At 35.7% G+C, this 21,796-nt stretch overlaps 2 protein-coding genes across 4 annotated transcripts; one reads left to right on the forward strand and one right to left on the reverse strand.

The window, feature by feature from the left end:
- Nucleotides 1-223: 223 nt before the first annotated feature.
- On the forward strand, nt 224-11,031 carry LOC129242862 (cytochrome b5). Its single transcript, XM_054879750.1, has 3 exons — nt 224-463; nt 4,867-4,998; nt 10,600-11,031. Exons 1-3 carry the CDS (start codon nt 347-349, stop codon nt 10,717-10,719), a joined length of 369 nt encoding a protein of 122 aa, XP_054735725.1. The 5' UTR covers nt 224-346; the 3' UTR covers nt 10,720-11,031.
- Nucleotides 10,899-21,241, reverse strand: LOC129242860 (enhanced level of genomic instability 1). Of its 3 annotated transcripts, none has more exons than XM_054879748.1 (5): nt 21,027-21,241; nt 19,947-20,617; nt 18,160-19,885; nt 15,105-16,396; nt 10,899-11,527 (listed from the first exon to the last, which is right to left on the reverse strand). In XM_054879748.1, the coding sequence occupies exons 2-5, from the start codon at nt 20,519-20,521 to the stop codon at nt 11,266-11,268; spliced, it is 3,855 nt and encodes a 1,284-aa protein (XP_054735723.1). In that variant the 5' UTR covers nt 20,522-20,617; nt 21,027-21,241; the 3' UTR covers nt 10,899-11,265. The 3 variants fall into 3 exon arrangements, with proteins under 3 accessions (XP_054735723.1, XP_054735721.1, XP_054735720.1); XM_054879746.1 differs by having other exon boundaries at nt 20,992-21,241; XM_054879745.1 differs by having other exon boundaries at nt 19,947-21,241.
- Between the last annotated feature and the right edge of the window lie 555 nt (nt 21,242-21,796).

Genomic DNA, 21,796 nt, shown 5'->3' on the forward strand with positions numbered 1-21,796 from the left:
CTTATAAATTTAGTCATCATATAAGGCTTTGGTGATAAATTCGAGGAAGAATACTCGCTACATTATCGCTTTGATATGCATATCGCGCCGTATAATATATGGCATTGTTGTGTGTGTGTAAGTATCGACATCAAGTTGATTGGCCAAGCCCAACTATAGCTGAAGAATGTACATAAAAGACTTAGCATTGAAAGGAGGCGTAAAACAGTTGGTGTAGGAACACGATCGCGTCAAGACGTTGATCGTTAAAGGAAGTGCTTCGCGTATTAGAATTTGAAAGCATAATTCTAATTGTTGGTGCAGGCCGAAATCAAACGGTGTTACTTAGTTAAGCGCATATAGTCACATGATGACGCAGGAGTACAGTGTTTGTGAGGTGGCACAGAACAATGGACGCGACGGCAAACCAGTGTGGATTATTATCAAGAATGGAGTGTACGATGTGACGAAGTTCTTAAAAGATGTACGTAAATATGTACATAAAGATATTCGATGTGTAAAAAGTGAAATAAAAAACAAAAACAAAATTTACGCAAAAAGTCATTCAATGCCTGTAAAAGAGACAAATTCAAATGAGATAAACGATTACTTGAAAGGGTTTAAAATGAGGACATACAAATTTTGTTTTTAAATGCAAATAGAACCTTTAAAGTGGTTTAAAACTTTGACATTGTTACAATATAAGTCAAGATTAATATAATATTTACATATTGGTGAAGTTGTCGAATAAACAACGTTCGGAAAATATTAAGGAAACAAATTCTGACTTAGTAGCCGAAACTTTAAGAGTGCTTACTTCAATTGTCGGTGGTAATAGTCGTCGCATAAGATATATTTTGTGTGGTATTCTTATACAAGGTGGCGCAAAATTAAACACTGTTTTACGAGTCATTAATTAACTTTACTCCAGTATTTGTCGGTTTGTATATGGCATCTGTATAGTTCGCAAGTGCCAAATATGATTTTTTTATTACGCTTCCATTGCAATTAGTTACAAACTATTTAAAACTAAAGTGCAATTTGTAGTGAGTTTGTGTAAAGGATAGAAAATAGAATGCGGATACTCTACTTAAATATTATGGAAATAAATAACCGATTTTTTTTCTCATTGACCAAGTCTTCTGGCTTTAGCGTTTAAGCCTTTTTCTCCATTTATTTGTGTCAACAAGGATGGGGGCCTTTGTGTTTATGTGTTTATTCAGTCTTTATGAGAATTGGACATCTTCTTTATAATGTCTGGAACTCAATCAAGAGCGAGGTCACGTTCGAGATCAGAGCTACAGATATATCAAGCAGCACCAACGGCATATTTTATGATGTAATTCTGAAACTTTTGAATTAGTTGAATATTGCTTTGGCTGGAACGACTCCATATCTGAGCGCCATAAATCCACGCAGGTTTTAGTATTTGCTTGTGCAAAGTTTTCTTGTTTCGGGTTAATAGTGGTGAGGTGGAGGTTAGCATCCAATGTCCTGCCTCAGTACTTTGCTGTATTTGAGTACGGAATTTGTGTCCATTTTTGGTGAATGGATTGCGCTATCGAGAGATGATTAACGATTTTTTATGGCCGGAATTGTATGGTATTGATCTGCACAACGTTTATTTTCAACAAGACGGGGCTACGTGCCGCACAAGCAACGAATCCATTGATCTTTTACGGGAAAAGTTTCCGGACAGTACTATCTCTCGAAGAGGTGATCGCTATTGGCCACCGAGATCTTGTGATTTAACACCTTGTAATTTTTTTCTTTGGGGCCACGTGAAAGAGAAGGTCTACCCCAACAGCCCATGGTCGATTCAAGACCTCAAAGATGGAATTCGGAATTCGTGAGGCTATCGAGGGCATAAGGCAGCCACTTTGCAATTCGGTTATGGAAAGTTTCATGAAAAGGATATTGCCCTGTAAGCGTGGTCGTGATGGTCATTTGCAGATCATTTTTATTAAAAATAGCATTTATATAGGAGGGTATTGTATTTTGCTGTATGTAAAGTTTGCATGCACAGACTTTGTTTCATTAAGTCGAAAATGTCATTTCTTTGTCCAACCGTAAATGTTGTTTATGGAGATTTGCAACGTGATTGACGACGACGTCATTTGCAAAAATTAGAAATCTTCCGATAGGGTGATTAATTTTACGCCACCTTGTATATTTGGGATTGCGTTTTCTCTTAGACATGATATGTGATATGAGCGGAGAAGGTTTAAGAATACAATTTTGATTAATTAGTAATTTGATGGTATATATCTACTTAGTCCTGCCATAAGTTCTGTTACAAGTTAAGTCTGTTACAGATTTGAAATTATATAATAATACTTTCTTTTATTGAAGTTAGTTTTATATATTCATGTAAACATCAAAAAAAATTTAAATTTTCATTCGAAATGATCACCATTTGCTTTTACACAAGCCTTCAAACGATTAGGCCATTCAGCCATTGCAGCACAGCATGCATGGTTTCCATGCATATTGACGTCGCTGCCGAATCAAAGATTGTTGGGACTCTCCAAATTTCTGTGAGATCTTCGACAGGCCATGTTCTCCAATTCCGATTCAATGATTTCATATCTGGACTTCCAGACGATGAATCTTCTGCGGCTATGACTCCGGGAATATTGTATTTTAGTCATTGCTAAGTGATTTGTGGGTTGGAGGGGAATCTTGCTGGAAGATCCAACGCTCTCCATTGGAGGGAGTACTGCTTAACTGCTTCATTACGCCTTGTAAGACATCCTCTTTGTACATTTTTGGTCCGATATTAACCGCAGAAATGAAGAGAAGTAACGCCGTTACAAGGCACACCCCCAAACCATTACAGAGGCTGGATGGTGGCCACGCTGAACCCTTGACAACAATTTTTACGTCTTTAGAAGTCTTAGCATAGATTTTGTTGTTTTGCTTATTAAAAACTCTTTCAACAGTGAAAATTTTCTCATCTGTGAAAATGATATTTGCGTGGCCATTGACCGCGTGCCACCGAAGAAGTTGCTTGCATCTCTCGAGTCTAATTTTCTTCACCCGCGTTGTCAAAAGATGAGTAGTTTAGCGACGAAAGGCGTTCATACAAAAAACATTCATACTGGTTGATACATTCATTTCACTGGACATGACTTTCTAAGGGGATTTTCCGCGAATTTTTTCTCAGACGTGAGGACGATCACTTCTTTTCCTGTCTGTCCCTTCAGTCGTTTGGGAAAAGCGATTGATCGTGCGGTACACAAAAGCTCACGAAATATTAAGTTTTTCCAGCAATTCGTAAATCTCACTTGCACTTTTACCAAACTTTTGAAATGCGCTTCTCCTTAGCCCCCCACTCCATTGTTAACAAGCGAAATTTGCCACGAAACTGAGTATAATTTATGAGTACACAATGCATACGAACAAAACCAAAAATAACGGAACTTTTTTCTGCGAAATCATCTAAATCTTTTAAATTTGATTTTCCTTTTAATCGGATATTCACGTATATAGATATTGAGTTTTGTTTAACAAGCTTTTCCAATTTTTCGTGATGGAACCATTTTGAAAATTATTTCTTTGCAGATTAGTAATGTTTGATAAATCCGTTTCTATGTGTAGTGTATTGTACTGTCTATCTATGCCAATTACAGACGAACAAGTCGAATTACCCGCCCATTTCATAGCTTATGAAACTGCTTTTCAGAGTAATCAGAAGTCTTAATAAGCGAATTTTATTGTTTGTAGGTCAAAGCGAATGTAAATAGAAAACACCAGACAACTCCCTTAGCAACTATGCTTCTTAGTCTATGCTAGTAAATAATAGGTGTTAGGCGTTAAGAATTGGTCACCAAGTTTATGAGATTATTGATACGAAAGGTGAGTGCTAATAGCTGTGTGCAACAATTTAAGGATCATTGACAGGGGGCGGGATGTTTCCAACCCTGGATAAAAGGTCTAGGCCCATGTAGTAAAACCTCAAAATCGTTTATAGAATAAATTTAAAAAAAAGTTGCAATAAATATCGGAGAGAAGTATTTAAGAAGTTAAGGTGCATATAGTAAAATTTTACGAGCAATAATTTTGTAGAGCATTTTAATCCATTAGGTATTTTACTACTAGGTTAAGTCCAAAATAAACAAGACTGGCGTCATAAAAAGGTTTTTTGATGGCGCCATCCTTTTAATGAGTTAGTGCGTTGGAAGTTACATCCCTTCAGTGGAAGCGAAGTTATTTCATCTAAAGTGTGAGTATGTTTGTGTCATCGATACAAAAATGAGTTTCGAACAAACCGGTAAACAGAAACATTTGAATTGATGAAAAACGTTTGTGGCGATGACTGTCTATCTCGTGCCAGAGTTTATGAGTGGTTTACAAGTTTCTGAGATGATTATGAGGACATAAATGACAATGACATACGGGCCGCCCAAATTCAGTAATCACCGAAAACTCCATCGAAATTGTTTGAAAATTTATCAAAAATGAATCGAAATCTTCTCAAATGAAGGCCGATATTCGGCTAACCATTGATGAAATTCAGCTTATTCTAAAATGTATCAGAAGACCGAGGTTATTATTTATCCATAATTGTATTCAATGCTATACAAATGTTATTCACACTGACTTTTTTTTTTATTCAGCAATTTTACCCAAAAATTGATGTGGAACATTTTATGGTGTTATAACCACAACAAACAGTATTCAAATTAGGGGCATTGATCTATTAATCAAATATATCCTATACATATCGTCCATATCCGCAATCTACGTTGGACACATTCTTGTGCCATATAATTTATTATTCATATCAGTGTTTTATAGAACTACTATACAAATTTTTATAACGGAATACAATTACAATTATTACAATAAAACAAATACTTATCAATTAATCGTGATTATTTGTAGCATCCTGGTGGTGAAGATTCAATACTCGAATATGCTGGTAAAGATGCCACTAAAGCCTTCAATGAAGTTGGCCATTCAACCGATGCCGTCAAGGAAATGAAATCATACAAAATTGGCACTATCAGAGCGGAGGTAAGATAAACAAATTGGAATAAATACATACATATGTGCATATGTGTATTTACTTGTGTGCACACAATTTGTGTACCATTGATTCGCGGAAACCCCTTTAAGATAGGTAAATGTTTGCACAACTTGGTCATGGACATAGCAGTAATTAAACTTTGCTACAATACTATCGTCTAGTGACAACGATATTTGATTTTTGTGTATACAGTAGCAGAACTCCGTCTATTATACAGTTATCTAACAACTGCATGTGGTGTAATACAGTGAAACCTAGATAGCATAGAGAAAATTACTCTGAAACTGAGAAAAATCACCCGGCCCAGTATTTGCTTTGTTGTTGCCCTAGAAGTATTTGCTTTGTTGAAAGTCCCTTACGGTTGGCAGAAGGCCTTGGGAACTCACTTCTAACATCTCAGAAACATCGGTCGGCGAATTATGTGAACGATTACCACTCTTCAGTGGGGGTTCGAGAATAAAATTCAGAAGCAAAAGTATTAAAAAAGTGTTACATGCAAGGTAATCAGGTGGCAGGAATAAATTATACTGCATTAATTTGAACGACGCACACTGGGGATTTTGTGGAAAAAAGTCAAATTTGCAACATACCACCTACGCAATGTTTAATGGTATTTCTAAATTCCAGAATAGAACCAACAATAAAATCAAAAAGAATTACTAAACTCCGACTTACAGTTTTTTTTATAGATATGTCAAAAGTATAATTTTTTTATAGTATTGAACTGACCAAGAAAAAACTTCAAAGCCCAAGGTGGTTTTTTTTCTTTTTGCTTGAGCCGACTTCCAATTTTTTATTTTTCATTTAGGGTACGATATTTTTATATATTTTAGCCGGAAGAACAAAGGCTATAAAGCATTTGATTATCTATTTATAATTAATTTTACGAAAAAAAAAAAATCATGTTCCTTCATATTCTTGGATCTGCAAGTTGAGCTACATTTACCTACGGTCAGAAACTAGTATCAACGTGTTGCTTAATAACGTCTCTTTCAGTTTTAATCAATTGCAGGTGCCACCAGGCGCCACTGATTATTTTTTGGCAATGATAATAACTAAACGCTTTCTAGTGTGTGCATAATGATAACGAAACACTTTTAATTTTGTTTTGGCATTTTGAGGGTAATTCAGAATTATGAACTTACATGTATCCTGTGCGTAAATATTTGCTGGCTTATATTAATAAAAAAAAAAAAAAAAATACAATTTATGACTTTTAAACAATTTTTTTTTTTTTTAATTTTTTTAAAAAATAGTTTTTAGACATGTGCTTTTCATACACAAATATATACAACTTCGTTAGTAGTAAAAATGTAAATATTTTTTGGGATGTATACTTTTTTCCGCATCTCTGTACAAAAATCCCCAGTGTGCGACGCGGACGAGTAGGAGGAAATGAATGAAGCTGTGGAGCTTGTACGTACTTATTAACCACTACTAACTCGAACCCCTACGATTTCTTCTCATATGAATCCCATTGCAAAATTATAAATATGCCAATATTTTTTTATTTAAAAATAGTTCTTGCTAGAACAAAAACCATACAATGTAAGGTTTAAAATTTCATCAAAAGTATCAACTTATTAACCAGAAATTTTAGAATTGAAATTAAAATGCAAATTTCAAGTAACTACAAATCCCCTTGATGGCATTTTGTTTTTTTTTTTCGTGCGGATGCTTGATGTCAAAATTAATCACCCTATCGGAAGATTTAAAATTTTCATCGTACGTTAATCATATTTGATGATTATGAGCTAGACGGTTGCAGTATGCAAACATACAAGCAGTGGATGGGAACACGGTCCAAATAAAGATATCCATTACTCAAGATAAACATTTTCCATTACAAAATTGGATGATTAATTTCGCCCCACCTTGTATAAACTATTGTATGAGGCGCAGATAGTGCCAGTGCTCTGCAAGAAATTTATTCTAGAAAGCGAACCGCTTACCAAACATGTTAGAAATTACATTTTCGAACTTTCAGACGAAGTACTAGCATGGCTCGGAAAACCCACATGAGCCTAGTGCAAACGATTTACTAAAGCAGGTTAATAGAGCTAATTAACTCTTCACTTCCCACTTGAACCAATTTATGCAGCAACCCTTTCCTAGGCGTACAATTGCACCACCTTTATTGTAGAAATTTAGGCGCTCGCCGATTTGGGCAGAGTTTAGTAGCACTGTTACAACAACAACATTTGAACTACTCATAATTATGTAAATATTAAAAATCATGCTAGTGTTAGTTGGAAAGTTTTGTGTTTTGCATGTCTCTCACTCAGTTGGTTCCGAGCTCGATACCCAGTGTGGACATGAAATATATGAAAGGTAGAAAATATTTTTTATCATTAAAAACAAGCCCGCTTGATTATATCCCGTTTAATTGAAAAAACCGTTTTATTGAAATAGAAACTTTGTTTTCATATTTTATTACATTTCCCATTAAAGTTAAAGGGAACCCGACTTACAGTACGCAACAAATGTGATAATATTTAAACCGAACGCCTAATACTTTTCTCTTCGTTGTCGAATACCATTAATAAAATCAATTGCATTGCAATATTTGCAACAGAATTAACGGTATTGTTGTTGTTGTTATTGTAGCAGCCAAAAACATTCCCCATACATGTACGGAGAGTGCTGCTGGAGTGACAGTACTTGGCCGGATATATAATAAATCCGGGTCGTTCCGGTCAGTAGAAACGACTGTCGGATACGAGTCGTTCCGGCCAGTAGAAACGACTGTCGGGGGAACAAATTAACGGTACTCTTTTGTATTGCTGTTCTACTTCTGAACTTAAACGGTCACAATATTTAGTTGGTGAATGACAGCGTGTTAAGCTTTGAGAAATTTCTTTGAGAAAAATAATTTCAACGGAAATATGATAAGTCAAATGCAACAAAATTTTAATATTAAAACAGGAAGCTCGTAGAAGAAAATTTGCAATGACTTTTCGGAAATTGGCGCGTTTAGTAGGACAGAGTTTAAACAGGCCTTGCTAAATGCCGAATAAGGAGTTGAAAAATTGATGCTACTGTAGAAAGTATTAGATGAAGGTTAAGAAAAAAATTAACATTAGACCCACTTAGAAACCCATTAAAAAATGTCACTTTACACGAAAATTATGTTTCGTGCATCAGTATTTAGTATGGTTCCTTGAAAAGTGCGGAAACGTCTTCTGGTCAGACGAAAGTAACATTGTACTTTTTGTTAGAAAGGGTACGAGACAATCAATTCAAGCCTGGTGGATCGAGTGGTTTTATATGGGGTAGTTTTTCGTATTACGGTGAATGCCCCAAAAATCGTGCTAGTGGCATAATAGACAACAGGAAATATGTAAATACACTCGAAACGATAGCGGTGAGATGGGCTTACCAATAAAACAGTGAACCGAAGCACCCTAGTAAATTGGCAAAAGAGTGGTTCAGGGCTATAGGGTTGAGGTCATGTAATGTCCAACACAATTTCCAGGACACAATCTTATTGAGAATCTTTGACGAAACACCAAACAAACAGTTTAGAGTTGAAAATAGAATGCAATAATAATCACCTTTGATGAGTAGTCGAAGGAACATGATAAATGAGATATGCCAAGATCTTATAAATTCAATGCATCGCCGTTGAGCCGCCGTTATATTATAATAAGAATTCTCCGATAAAAACTGTGCTACTCTAATACCTTATTTTTTAGTACATAATAATACGAAATTTGAGCGTTTTGTTACTTAAAGCGTTACTTTAGCCTCCAATTTGTTGAGCTACTATTATTTTGCCGCTTTTTTAAAACGGTTACTTTTTTTTTGCTTATTGGTTTTCATGTCTAGGACAGCTATAATTTGTCTGCAGTTTTATTTTGGAGCCTAAGTAATAGTTTATCCTTTTTCAATTCCGTTTAAATGAAACGACTTTAATTTTGTTGTGTGTTCGTAGCTTTGGCGTTGCTATTATAAAAACAGCTACTCAACAAAACCTATATTATTAATTTTGCCCTAAAAGCTTGTCTCGATAAATAAATTATTTGATTAAACAAGTAAATATTTTCAAATTCCCCCAAAAACCCATAATTTTAGGCATTTTAATTAAATGATGTCACTCTAATTAAAAAATAAATATATTGGTTAACTTCAACCTCGTGTGAAAAGGTTTGAATTAAGCAGGGTCTACTGCATTACTCAAAAATTTTCCAACAAACAAATTTAGTATGATTATATGGGATATTCATACATACTGTCAGCATGCTGGACATTTTTTTATATGGAAGAAAACATCCAACACTGTCAAAAAAAAAAAAAAAAATCGCCAAAAATCAACGCGATCTTTGAGCCACTTGAAACTTACACATTATTGCACCAAAATTCAATGAGCTGCATATACAGGGTGTGCCATGTAAAATTTGCTTTTTGAATCGGCTATAAAAAAAAACATTAATCAATATTTTTTCAAACTTTTTTTTTATTTTGAAGATTGAACATTGTCATTTATGAATGAAAAATAATATCGTTCAAATAATTGCCACGACTGGCTTTACAGTAGGCCATTCGATCAAAACAATTTTTAAGCACATTTTCTATTGTTTGGGCTCCAATTTCATGAATGGCAACTTTGATTTCGTGTTTTAAAGCATCAATCGTCTTGGGATGGTTCGCATAGCATTTGTCCTTAACGGCTCCCCACAAAAAATAGTCCAACGGGCTTAAATCACAGCTCCGAGGCGGCCAATTGATATCGGAATTTCGGCTGATTATTCGGTTTTCAAAAACGGTAGCCAAAAGTTCGAGTGTAACTTTGGCAGTGTGACAAGTTGCATCGTCCTGTTGAAACTAAATGTCGTCCATGTCATCCTCTTCAATTTTTGGAAACAACTCGTTGAGCATGTCACGGTAACGCTCGCCATTTACTGTAACCACGACTCCTCGGTCATTTTCGAAAAAAAAAAAATGGCCCGATGATGCCGCCAGACCAAAAACCGCACCAAACAGTGACTTGTGGATGCGTTTGCTTCTCTACAATAACGTGTGGGTTTTCTGAGCCCCAAATCCGACAATTTTGCTTATTGACGTAGCCACCGAAGTGAAAATCAGAAAAGAAGAAAAAGGCTCACCACTTTGGAAATAGGTTTTCAATATTTCCCAATTTTGTTCAAGCGTATAGCGTTCCATTTCGTAAATGTCACACATGTCATGACATGTCATTTGTGTTACCATTCTCAAAAAAATAGGTGGTTCAAAAAGCAAACACTATATGGCTCACCCTTTATAACTGTGTATCCGGATTTTATCTAAAGATTCTGAGTAAACAAATTACAGAATTTCATAAATTTCGTACGAAGTTTGAATCTTGGGGTTTTATTGTTTTTCTTATAGTATAAAACATATTTTTATAAAAAAAAATAATTGAAATTAAAAAACAAATAAATGGTCAAAACTCGCCAAATATTGAGTACACTTTCTTTTGACGCTAACAGTAGATACAGATTTAAAAATTATTTTCAGCATCGCTTGAAATTTCCAAATTTAACGATAACAAAAAAGCGTTTAAATAGATTTTTATTTCCAAATTATTAATTTAATTTTTTTATTTCCAGTCCACGCAAATACTTGATACGCAGCCATCATCCGCAGCTAATGGTCCGAGTGAGAAGCAGCCAGCAGAAAATTATTCTGAAACACAAAATAAAAGAAAAAAATTGTTCTTTTGCTGTTGAATCAAAACAGGCCGATAAATTTAGGACAATTTGCCTATCTGTGATTCCTGCTGCCTGTTGCTGATATTTCGTTGAAAATATAATTATAATTTGGCGAATATTTTGTCATTTTCATACAAAGTCGTGCTCAATCTCATTAAGTTGTATGCGAAAGCTTCAAATTAAGAACGCAGTGGGAATATTTAATAACTTGTTATTTATTTATTTTACCTACATTATATAGTGTTGCTGAATTAGTTCTTATATACATAACAGTAAAATTTAGTTTACGTTACAATATATAATATAAATAAAATAATTATAGATAAGTGTACTAAGTGTAAGTTGCCAATAAATGCATATTCAAATACACTTGATCTACATTTTTGTTTAATATTTATCTCGGTGTCCCTAATTGTTTCCCTCATAATTTACCTTTTAACTTGCTAATTTTGCAGAAGGCAAAATACTGCAATAATTCCCTAATCAACAGTGCTACTTAAAAAATACAGTTCAGTTAACGTTGTGCGAATGCGGGCTTTACACCTTAAACCTTCGACATTTAACTTATAGTTCTTCCTCGTCATTTGCCATTTTATTGTCTCGCAATATCGAGCAGGCTTTATCAAAGGGCTCCGTTGAAAAGCTAGAAACATTGACTGCACAAAACCGCAAGTAATGATAGAAACGAGTTGAGCGCCGCTCCTGCATGGCGCGCTGTTTCTCACTGCGACAGATGGCACGCAATGCTGGTTCCACATCTAAAGCTCTCATGCGTTGGCTATGCGAACTAATTACGTTGCTGTTCAAGTAGTCGCAAAGTGAAAGCCTATATAACAAAAAAGAAAGAATTATCGTACTTTGTATGGACGCCAAAAAATATTCACATATGTGAATCTTGATTTCATTTTAATCTTAAATCTATCTAATTATTACATTTTTACACTTATGCTCGTATTACTTACATATGTACGTGCGGAAGCCTACGTGTCTTACATGGAAAAAATACGAATAGATTTGGTTGAGAACAAGGAAATTGTAATCACGGCATAATAGTAAATATTAAATATGATATTCTCCCTCAATGAATTGATGAACTGAGGAAGAGAACTTCTAAATTAATTTGGACCAGACGGGTGAGATGTAGTTTAGGTCGAGGAATTAAAAAAAAAAATTTAAAAATTTAAAATTTTTTAAATTCAAAAAAAAAAAAAATTTAATAAAAAAAATTACAAAAAAAAATTATAAAAAAATTAAATACAACAAAAAAAAATTAAAAAACAAAATAAAATAAAAAATAAATAAAATAAAATAAAGAATAAACAAAATAAAGAATAAACAAAATATAAAAAAATAACAAATAAATAAAATAAAAAATATAAAAATAAAAAAAGTATTTATGGTTCGTTTAGGCTTCATTTAGATAAAGAGAAACATTTTTATTTAGTAATATTTGCGGGCTAATTTGGTATACGAGGTCTGTTAAAAAAATAAGGTGAATTTTCAAATTTCGCGGGTTACGTACATTCGACTTTCGATTATTAATTTTTTGTTATGTTGGTACACTCGTCTCGTTGGTGGAAAGCTCTAGGGAGAGAGTACAATTCCAAATTACTCGGCAGAATACAAAGATCAGCCTGTGCAATAACGATCGGTGCAATTAGATCATGTCCTAGAGAGGCTCTCAATACACTGACCATAGTGCATTTAGGTTAAATGAAAGCGGCGCTGGAAAGAAAAAACTTATGGTCACGCTAGTCTATTATTGCGACAAGCTCAGTTACTAGTCTATTATTGCGACAAGCCCAGGACTGACTACATCGTTCCGACGGTAACTTTCAATAGGAATTTTGCCACTCTCTTTCCATCTAAGGAAGAATGGAATAAGGGATTCTCTCTAAACAACTTCGACACTACAGACCATACAGATGGCAGTAAAATGGATTGTGGTGTTGTAGCTGATATATATTTTCATAGACTTGGAATTGAAAAATCTGTGCGTCTCCCTAATACCAGCAGTGTCTTCCAGGCGGAAGTACTGGCAATTGGGGAAGCTTGTATGCTACTAATCACGGATTTCTCTTTTAAGGGCAATATCGCTATTCTTTCGGATAGCCAACTGCTGGACTTGGCTACAACAACCTCTAAAGTGGTGGAGCAAAGTAGGAATAGCCTCACCTATTTGAGTGAAAACCATAAAGTAACCTTAATTTGTGTCCCGGGACACCGGAACATAGAAGGTAACAAAAAAGCCAATGAAGTGGCAAGAGGGGGATCTGCCATGAATAACGTTCTTGCAGTACCGGTGTTCACACCATTAGGCGCAGTCAAGAATGCAATTTCCCTAAAATACCTTCAAATCGCAGATTGTAGATGGAGAGACCAGACGAAATGCAAAATCAGCAGGACGTTATGGTCCACCTACAGCAATCGTCGACATTGATAAACATGAAACGACGGGACGCCTGGAAACTCGCGGCAGTCATAACTGGCTTCTGGTCTATCGGAGAACAAGCCGCCAAAATGAGCATCCCTCACAACACACACTGTCATAGTTGTAAACAACCGAAGAAAAAGGAAACAATCTTCCTCTGTGAATGCCCTGCCCTATGGAAGGGCAGAATGTTAACCCTGGGCAAACCGCTGTTCGAAAGTCTCGAGCAACTGTCTGGCTTAGACGTCAACAGCCTAATAAGTTTCCTAAACCGCACAGACTGGATATAGTCTTGCTGTAAATAACTGTTAAACAAGTTGGTAACGAGGATATGGCAACAAAATGGGGCGGAAACGCAAGTTAGATTCTGGATGAATCACCACTCTAACCAACTAACCAACACTCGTCTCGAAGTTATGTTCACGGTTATAGCTAAATAGCATATTTAGTTTGTTTGTGAGAGGCATAAATAAGACAAGTGTTTTGCGTGTTCGGCGATTTTGTGCTATCGAAAAAAATGGATCAAAGAAGTTGCATAAAATTCTGTATAAAAAATGGAATTAAGTGCTCAAAAACACTTGAAATGTTGGCAGTGGCATACGGTCAGAGTACTCTGAGTAAAAAAAATGTTTACAAGTAGTACAAGCTTTTCACAGAAGTTCGAGAAGATGTGAATGACGACGCTCCCTCTGTACGCCCCAGAACATCGACAACCGATGAAAATGTTGAGAAAGTGAAGAAAATTGTTTTGGAGAATCGTCGAATCACAATTACAGAAGTTGCTGAGGATGTCGGCATATCGGTTGGCTCATGCCATGCAATGTTTTCGGAAATTTTGGGCATGAAGCGTGTGCCAGCGAAGTTCGTTCCAAAATTGCCAATTTTGACCAAAAACAACGTGCAGGAGCATCGCTCAGGGATTGTTGAATGACGTCAACGATGATCCAGATTTGCTTAAAAGGGTGGTGGTGTTTGCTGGTGACAAATCACGGGTATATGGTTATGATATAGAAAACAAAGCCCAATCGTCCCAATGGTAGACTCTAGGAGAGCCAAGAGTCGATTGCAGAAAATCACTTGTCTTATTTATGCCTCTCACAAAAGAACTAAACACGCCCGTTGCTAAAACCGTGAACATATCTTCGAGACGAGTGTACCAACATAAAAAAAAAAATAATAATAATAATCGAAAGTCGAATGTACGTAACCCGCGAAATTTGAAAAAGCACCTTATTTTTTTAACAGACCTCGTATATACAATAGAAAAAGTCGACCGATTTTCCGAATTCTAAATAAAACCACACCATAATGTTCCCTCAACGGATGTAGCAAATAAGGCATACCCACATTTAAGCCCACTTATTTAAAATTTGCATGTTTCACTCTAAGAGGGATGGGGTTTTCTGGGGATTTTGTATACAAACTAATTTTCTAACTTGTTTGAAATGCTGAAAATTAACTTAGTTTTTGGAATATTTCAAAAATTATATATATATCGTGATATAAAAAACTGTTATAAAAGTTTCGAGTTTCGTTGTCATTAGAGCTGAAAATAATTTGGCTTACAAATATTTCGATGTGAACGATTAAAGACATGATTTTTAAAATAACTGTAATTTCCACAATAAATGTTGCCTGTCATTGAATTTCATATCTCAATAAACGAATTTAATAGTGAGCTGAGCTCTAATGATTTAACAAAAATAATTGATTCCCCATTGTGGTTGTTCAAAATTAGTTAAACTTGTTTTAATGCTTTCAATAAATTCAGCAATTGGTTTAATCCTATTCTAATACTTGGTCTACCCATGTTTATATATATGAGTTGCAGATTTTCTCTTCATATTGTGGAAGTCCCAATTTTCAGATTATGAACCTGAACAGTCATATACTGACGCCTAGCTTTCCTCAGTTGGAAACTTGTCGGAAATATCTTATATTATATATAGTTTATGAACTCCGTTAAACTTACCGTTCTGTTGGCGTATTGAAAAGATTATACGGGCAAGGTTTCGCCGCCAAATTCACACTTATCGCCCCTTCCACTATCCCGTGTGCAATATGCTCCGACAGATGTGGCAAAAGCCGATCGACGCCAACATCGACGCCCCCTCCTGTATGTAAATTCCTACAAACTGCATCTCGACTGCCTTCCGTTATATCAGCATTATGTGTGCCTAGTAGCGCAGCAATTGAAAGGTTTTCATAGAAATCACATAGAACATCGAGAGGTTTAGTCGTTTGCTGATAATCTGATTCGATATCAGTTGCGGAACTGTTGATCCCAGTTTTCTTCAGTGTTCGTTTTTTGCGTTTCAATGAGCCATTTTTTTCACAGTCATTCTCAGTGAGATTTTCTATTTTCTCGCTTTCATGTATTGGTGGCACATTCAATCTTTGCGAACAATGTAACATTTCGGTTAAGTTAACGCGGAACAAACTGAAATCAACCGGAAACGGTATGCGCCATTGTTCATTTTGATTGCAAGTGAAAAATTCGAACAAAGAACGATGTATGTATACATCAGCGTTGGAACCATTTTTATTATTGACATTAGCATTCACTCGATCTTTGCCAAGTTGCTCATCTGGTTCCTGAGATTGCTGTGAATTCCCTTCTTCTGATAAGCGGCGTTTTGTGGGCGATGCAAAGAATCCCAACTCACGTTTTGTGCCATCGGCCTTCTGTGGTGTACGCTGTTGCGGTTCACTTTTAATATTTGTATTTGCTATCAGCTTACGATCGCCACCACTCTGTATGAAAAATTGCAACTCCAACAGTGTGCGACGCAAATCTTTTCCATTGTATAAATACAGAGAAACCAAATCATCCAAATTAATGGGACAATTTTCAATTAGTGATAAAATAGCCATGAAACGCGATATGTTTAGTGCATTCGGCGGCGTGAAATATATTGTATTTTGATTCATCAAACGTTGCAAATGCAAACAATTGGGATTCGTCGCCATTACAATGACCGGGCGTTTAGAACTCGCTGCCAATGTGTAGATGGCATCTGTAAAACCGCAGTCCAATTGATCGAACACCACATCGGCATCTTCGATTAGTATAAGAGACTTTCGCGAATTTTGATTAATATCTGCATTACAACTGCTGCTACTGTCGGCATCCATGTGACTTTGGGAGTTTTGTCTCTTTGCTTTTTTGTCATTCAGTGACATGCGGAGTAAATTTTTCTGCGCCTTGTTGGCACTTTGTGTAGGTGTAGAGTCTTTACGAATTTGATGTGATTGTGTTGCTTCCTAAGAATTTTTCAGAAAGTAGACAAGATACAAATAATGTTCTTCAAATATTTTTCATTCTTGGAAAGTACACATAATATAAACAAGTAACGAATTCTCAACGTTCGGACGATCCGAACATACCATACCCAAACCATGTATTTGGTGAACTTATCTTACGTAGATATATAATAAATAGCAATAGATTAGGCTCAGCAAAGTAAAGCAAATTAAAAAGGCGTGTGAGAAGATTTGTTGAATTTAAGGCAGTACGTTGAGAGCCTCATACAATGCCTCTAAAGCAATTTTGTCATTACTTAAGGGGTAACACCACTCTGCACGCGTAAAATAAACACGATTTTTAAAGAATTTTTTTGTATAGAAAGAAAGGGAAAACAATCACTCTGATTTGGGAAGTTATTACTTATATACTAAAATACAAAACTACAAAGTTTGATCGAAAAATTTTACAAAATGGCGGTATTGGAGACATTTTTGTAATGTGGTTTCTCTTGAAGGAGCTCCGCGGCACGCAGCACAGAGGGTGCAAATTTTAATCTGGAACAAGGAAATTTGTTTTTTCTTAATCTACATAGCTAGAGAAACACGTAGGGGATTTAAAAAATATTTATTTTTGTGGAATTAGCATGCATTTGAAGAAAAAAACTCTATTTTGGACTAAAAAAACGGCAATTAAATAATTATAACAATCGTTTAAATTAATCTATCGAAAATCCCCTACGCTCTTCTCTTAAGAAGGTTATTATACAGACGTAGTGAAAAACCTGATTAAAAATATTTAAAATTGTTTGAGTTATGCTGCGTGCCAATTTCAGAAAACGTGTTTTGAGAAAAACGCGTTTAACGTTTGGAAATTTGGAGAAATCGTTAGGTAGCAGTCACTAACGCTTGGTTAAACGCTTAAAATATTTATGAAATAAACTTCGGTAACGTATAAAACTTTTTGTTCTGTATTTTAAAAGGTTCAAAGAATTTTTTAAGCTTATAAAAAAAAAATCAATTTTTTGAAATTTCTACAGTGGTAATCCGTTTTTTTTATTTTTTTATTTTAAATGCCTGAAGAAAAATAGTTATACAGCCGGGTTGGTTGTAATATCTAAATTTTTTCTAGAATTACCCGTTGCGGCCACCGTAGCCGATTGGGTTGATACGTAACTACCATTCGGAATTCACAGAGAGAACTTAGGTGATACACCAAAATTAAGAAACACATTTTCCCAATGGCGGTTGCCCCTCGGCAAGCAATGGCATACCTCCGAGTTTATTTCTGCCATGGAAAAGCACCTCATGAAAATAACTGCCGTTCGGAGTCGGCTTGTAACTGCAGGTCCCTCCATTTGTGGAACAATATCAAGACACACGCAACAGTCGGTTCTACGTTACCGGAACGACCCGGATTTATATCCGGCCAAGGACTGTCACTTCAGCAGCAAATATATGTATTGGGAATGTTTATGCTGCTACAACAACACGCCACAAATAGGAAGACGAGCTCGGCCAAACACCCAAAACGGGTGTACGCGCCAATTATATACATATGGTATATATATATATCCGTTGCACAAAAGGACAGGTAGACTATCTGAAAGACTTACAGACATGGCTAAATCGATTCCTTTCATTATTCAGTACATTCTAGTGAGGCTATTATGTATTATATAAACGAATGTAATGTGAACAAAGTTTTAACAGCGTTATGCACTGGGTATCGAAATATAACAGAAATGTATTGCTTTATGGCGTATGTTACTTTTATATCTAACCTGTAATTCTTGTATTAAACGCTTTCCTGTACGCTTCATACCAGCATTTATTTCCAGCACATTGAAATTCATATCGTTTGCAAGCGCGTATACTGCATTCGTTTTGCCACTTGATACTGGCCCCAAAAGCACCACAGCGTTACTTGCCACACTGCTTATACTGGAAGTCGAGTCATTAAACGCATCAAAGGAGTCATCTATTGTTTGTGAATTACGTGCACTTCCGCCATTACTATTGGCCCAAGTCGCAAGAAAGTCACGTAGCTGTATGACTGGTACAAGATTTACAAGCACTTGTTCAACTAGCATCGGCTTATACTTTTCGGTAAATAACAGCTCACCATTCGGTGCTGTTGCTGGTGGCTTTACATCATCCTGCTCAGAGATAGCACCTGTTGCTTCCGAATTACGTTTACGCTGGCTTTGACGGGTTACCACAAACGATTCGCTTACTTGTTCCATACTTTGTGCCGAATCCAAGGCACTAAAATACCGATATTTTTCGCGCATTTGATTATAACACTTGAATGTGGGAAAACGGTCAAATTCGGATTTCCAGAATTTTACTACAGCCCTTCTGTTATCAAGTATTTGTAATGGGATACTAATTGGGGGTTTCAGTTTCTCCAGACATAGATTAGCTTTCGCAACTAACTTCATTTTTCTTGTGCTGCCTGTATTGCTGCGAGAACTACGCCTGCAACCCTTTGAATTTGTTATCTCTGACGAAACAGTATTTATATCAAAGTTAACATCGTCATCAGACGGCTTCAATTTCAAATTATAATCGCGTTGCATTTGTAAAAATTGCGTGTCATCAACACTTAATTGTTGAACATGGCAAATACGTGGAAAATATTCCAATGCTTCGTCGTATGTTTGTTCATATTGCTTTTGCTTTTCTATTTCCAAGCGCATTTTTTCTGGAACACCCGACATAAGAAAATCCTGTCGTGCCTTTAGCACAACTGGATCTGGGCTAGGTTTTGGAACAGCACGCACAAAAACTGGCGCCAGTTTTTTTGATATTTGATCCGTGGAAATTGACGTATTGCTATCATCTAAATCTATTATTATATCCTGTTCACTAAGTGTGTTATTTTTTGTCTTGGTGGCACCTCTTTTAGTCGAAGGTGAAGCTGGAGCCAATTTGGTCGGACTGATTTCCAAATCATAGTCATAACGAGCTTTTCCCGCACAGGACCGCTTTGGTCTTGCGCTTGACGAATTTTCAACAGCTCTCTGAAGATCTAAGGGCTGTGGTGTTTCTTCTTTTAATGGTGCAATAGTGGTAGTGGTTGCAACGGCTAGCCCGGTACAGTTTTTTATTGAGCGGCGTGCACGTGATTTCGGCGTTTCTGTTTTGGAGTCGTTTTTATTTATTTCTAATGTTTCTTTAGACTTTTTAACAGCAATTTCTGTTGGCGATTCTTTTCGAGGGAAATAACCCAAGAGACTATCCCGTTTTTTTGTGGGAGAATTAAGTTTAGATAAAAATTCTTCAGTCTCTAGGTCTGGCTGCACTATCTCTGTAATATCATTATTTGATTCCACAGAATCGAATCGCTTTGATATCCGCTTCTTGCGTTTTGATTTTTCGTCACTTTGGTTTGCTACAGTACCTATATTATCATTTTTCTTGGCTTTCCTTCTACCAGCAGATGTTCGACTGGTAGGCGTATTATCCTGATTTGGTGATGATCCATGCACGAGCATTTGTTTCAATCTTGAATGAATAAAAAAATGTTAATTTATTTTTAATTTATTGATATTTTTTCAAATGTTACCGTTTTGCACGATTTTCCAATTGTTGCTCTACAAACATAGCCCGTGTTTCTTCTTCCAACTTGCGTTTTGTTCCACCTTTTTTATCTGCCCATTCTTGCAGCATTAATCTGCGCTTAGTATTCACTGTGGATTCATGACTCGTATTGGGTGAAGTTTCTTTTCCGGGCGTATTCGAACCGATCGTTTTATTTCTAGCATTCATCATTACCTCAAAAGCATTCATGGTTTTAGTCTGATCTCCAGCTGCCGAAGTTCCACCCGTAATCATTTCTTTTGTATTCACAATTGGTTCTGATCTTTTTTCTACATTATCTAAAGCGGGTTCATTCTTCTTAGGTGTGCGTTGAAAATGTCGCAGAATATCGCCATTGCCCGAAGAACTTTTTAAAGGACTTTTATTATTTAAAACCGTACTTTTATAGCTGCTTTGTTTAGAAACTTCCTGGTCATTTTTCTGAACAGAATTTTCTTGTAAAGGTTTATTTTTTAGTCGTTTATTATGCGTTTTCCCCTCATCCTCAGATTTTCCGGAGAGACAATCATGGACAACCTTCTGGTTGCCATGTCGATCCATCTTTTCTAATTCTGCAGTAGCCACGGCTAATGCGGCAGCTTCTCTTTGAGCCAGTTTTTTTCGCTCCCTTTTCCTTCTATGCTTTTGCCTATGTTTCTTTTTTACAGAATTTAAAACTTCTTCCATATTTTGCAGTATCAGTTTTGAATTTGGACGTGTAGTCTTAACGATAAATTTGCAAACGTCTTCAGAACAGCTATCCTTCACCGAAGCGGTATCATCATTTTGTTTAAGATCGTCATGTTGCAATGCTGATCTACTATTGATTTCGATCGCGCTTTTAAGATCTCTTGTCTCATTTGCCAAAAGTTCAGATGAATCGGTCATACTAAACACTTGTTTTTACCCAAAAGTACGTATTTTCTAGAGCCTTTTACTTAAAAAATATGTAATTTAAAAGCAGTAAGCAAATTTTGTGTAAATTTATTTCCACATCGTTATGAGACTACACGCAAATAAAAAATGCTGACCTAAGAAATGGCCTCATGCGACATTTAGTACAAACCAGAAAGAGACCGGCAACAGTGTACTTGTATGGACTTTTCCAATTTATATATTTTAAAATTAAAGTCCTTATTTACGGAATAGGTATTATGTTAAACTTATTTAAATATATATGCATTATTTTGAAAAAAAGAAGCATAGAACACTAAAAAACGCGAATTTATAAAAAATACACTACTGTAGTGTCGCACCGCTGGACATTCGTTGGCAGCTTATGTCAAATGGAGGAAATTGGCGCGAACGGTACAAACAAATAGTACTGAACATACACAATGTGCACTAAGTTGCCCTATTTATATTTGAAAACAATTTTGTTCAGCCACTATCTGCTAGAAAACTTTACACTCTATAAGAAATACGATTTGTAATAAATTAACTACTTTTTGATCAGTATAATAAATAAAGATTTAGGTATGAGTATTTTGTAGAGAAAACTTTTTCCACAACCTTTAGTACCAGTGTTGCCAGACTTTCCTCAAGTAAAATTAGAAACTTCGTTAACCTTTTTTTAACGAAACGACGCGTAATCTTTATTTGTTCCTACAGGGCTGTCCTTCTAGCAATTGGAATTTAATTCGATTACAAATCAAGATGCATGGATATTTTTCGATTAATTATTTTTTAAATAACACCTTAAGGAAATTCTAATGATGACGAAGAAACATGATATAAATATAACTAAGGGCGATTTCAACGACATATTATATGATACATAAAGTCATTACAGAATTGAAAGACGACGATGATCCTTTACTGAAATAAAAAATGCGA

This window comes from Anastrepha obliqua, chromosome 3, assembly GCF_027943255.1.
Source record: "Anastrepha obliqua isolate idAnaObli1 chromosome 3, idAnaObli1_1.0, whole genome shotgun sequence".
NCBI classification, from domain to species: domain Eukaryota; kingdom Metazoa; phylum Arthropoda; class Insecta; order Diptera; family Tephritidae; genus Anastrepha; species Anastrepha obliqua.

Coding starts and splice junctions, on each gene's coding strand:
- LOC129242862 (XM_054879750.1), top strand. CDS start 347: ATGATGACGCAGGAGTACAGTGTTTGTGAGGTGGCACAGAACAATGGA. Junction 464..4,866: donor TGACGAAGTTCTTAAAAGAT/GTACGTAAATAT, acceptor GATTATTTGTAG/CATCCTGGTGGTGAAGATTC. Junction 4,999..10,599: donor TTGGCACTATCAGAGCGGAG/GTAAGATAAACA, acceptor TTTTATTTCCAG/TCCACGCAAATACTTGATAC.
- LOC129242860 (XM_054879745.1), bottom strand. CDS start 20,848: ATGACCGATTCATCTGAACTTTTGGCAAATGAGACAAGAGATCTTAAA. Junction 19,886..19,946: donor TTGGAAAATCGTGCAAAACG/GTAACATTTGAA, acceptor TATTCATTCAAG/ATTGAAACAAATGCTCGTGC. Junction 16,397..18,159: donor GTTTAATACAAGAATTACAG/GTTAGATATAAA, acceptor AAAAATTCTTAG/GAAGCAACACAATCACATCA.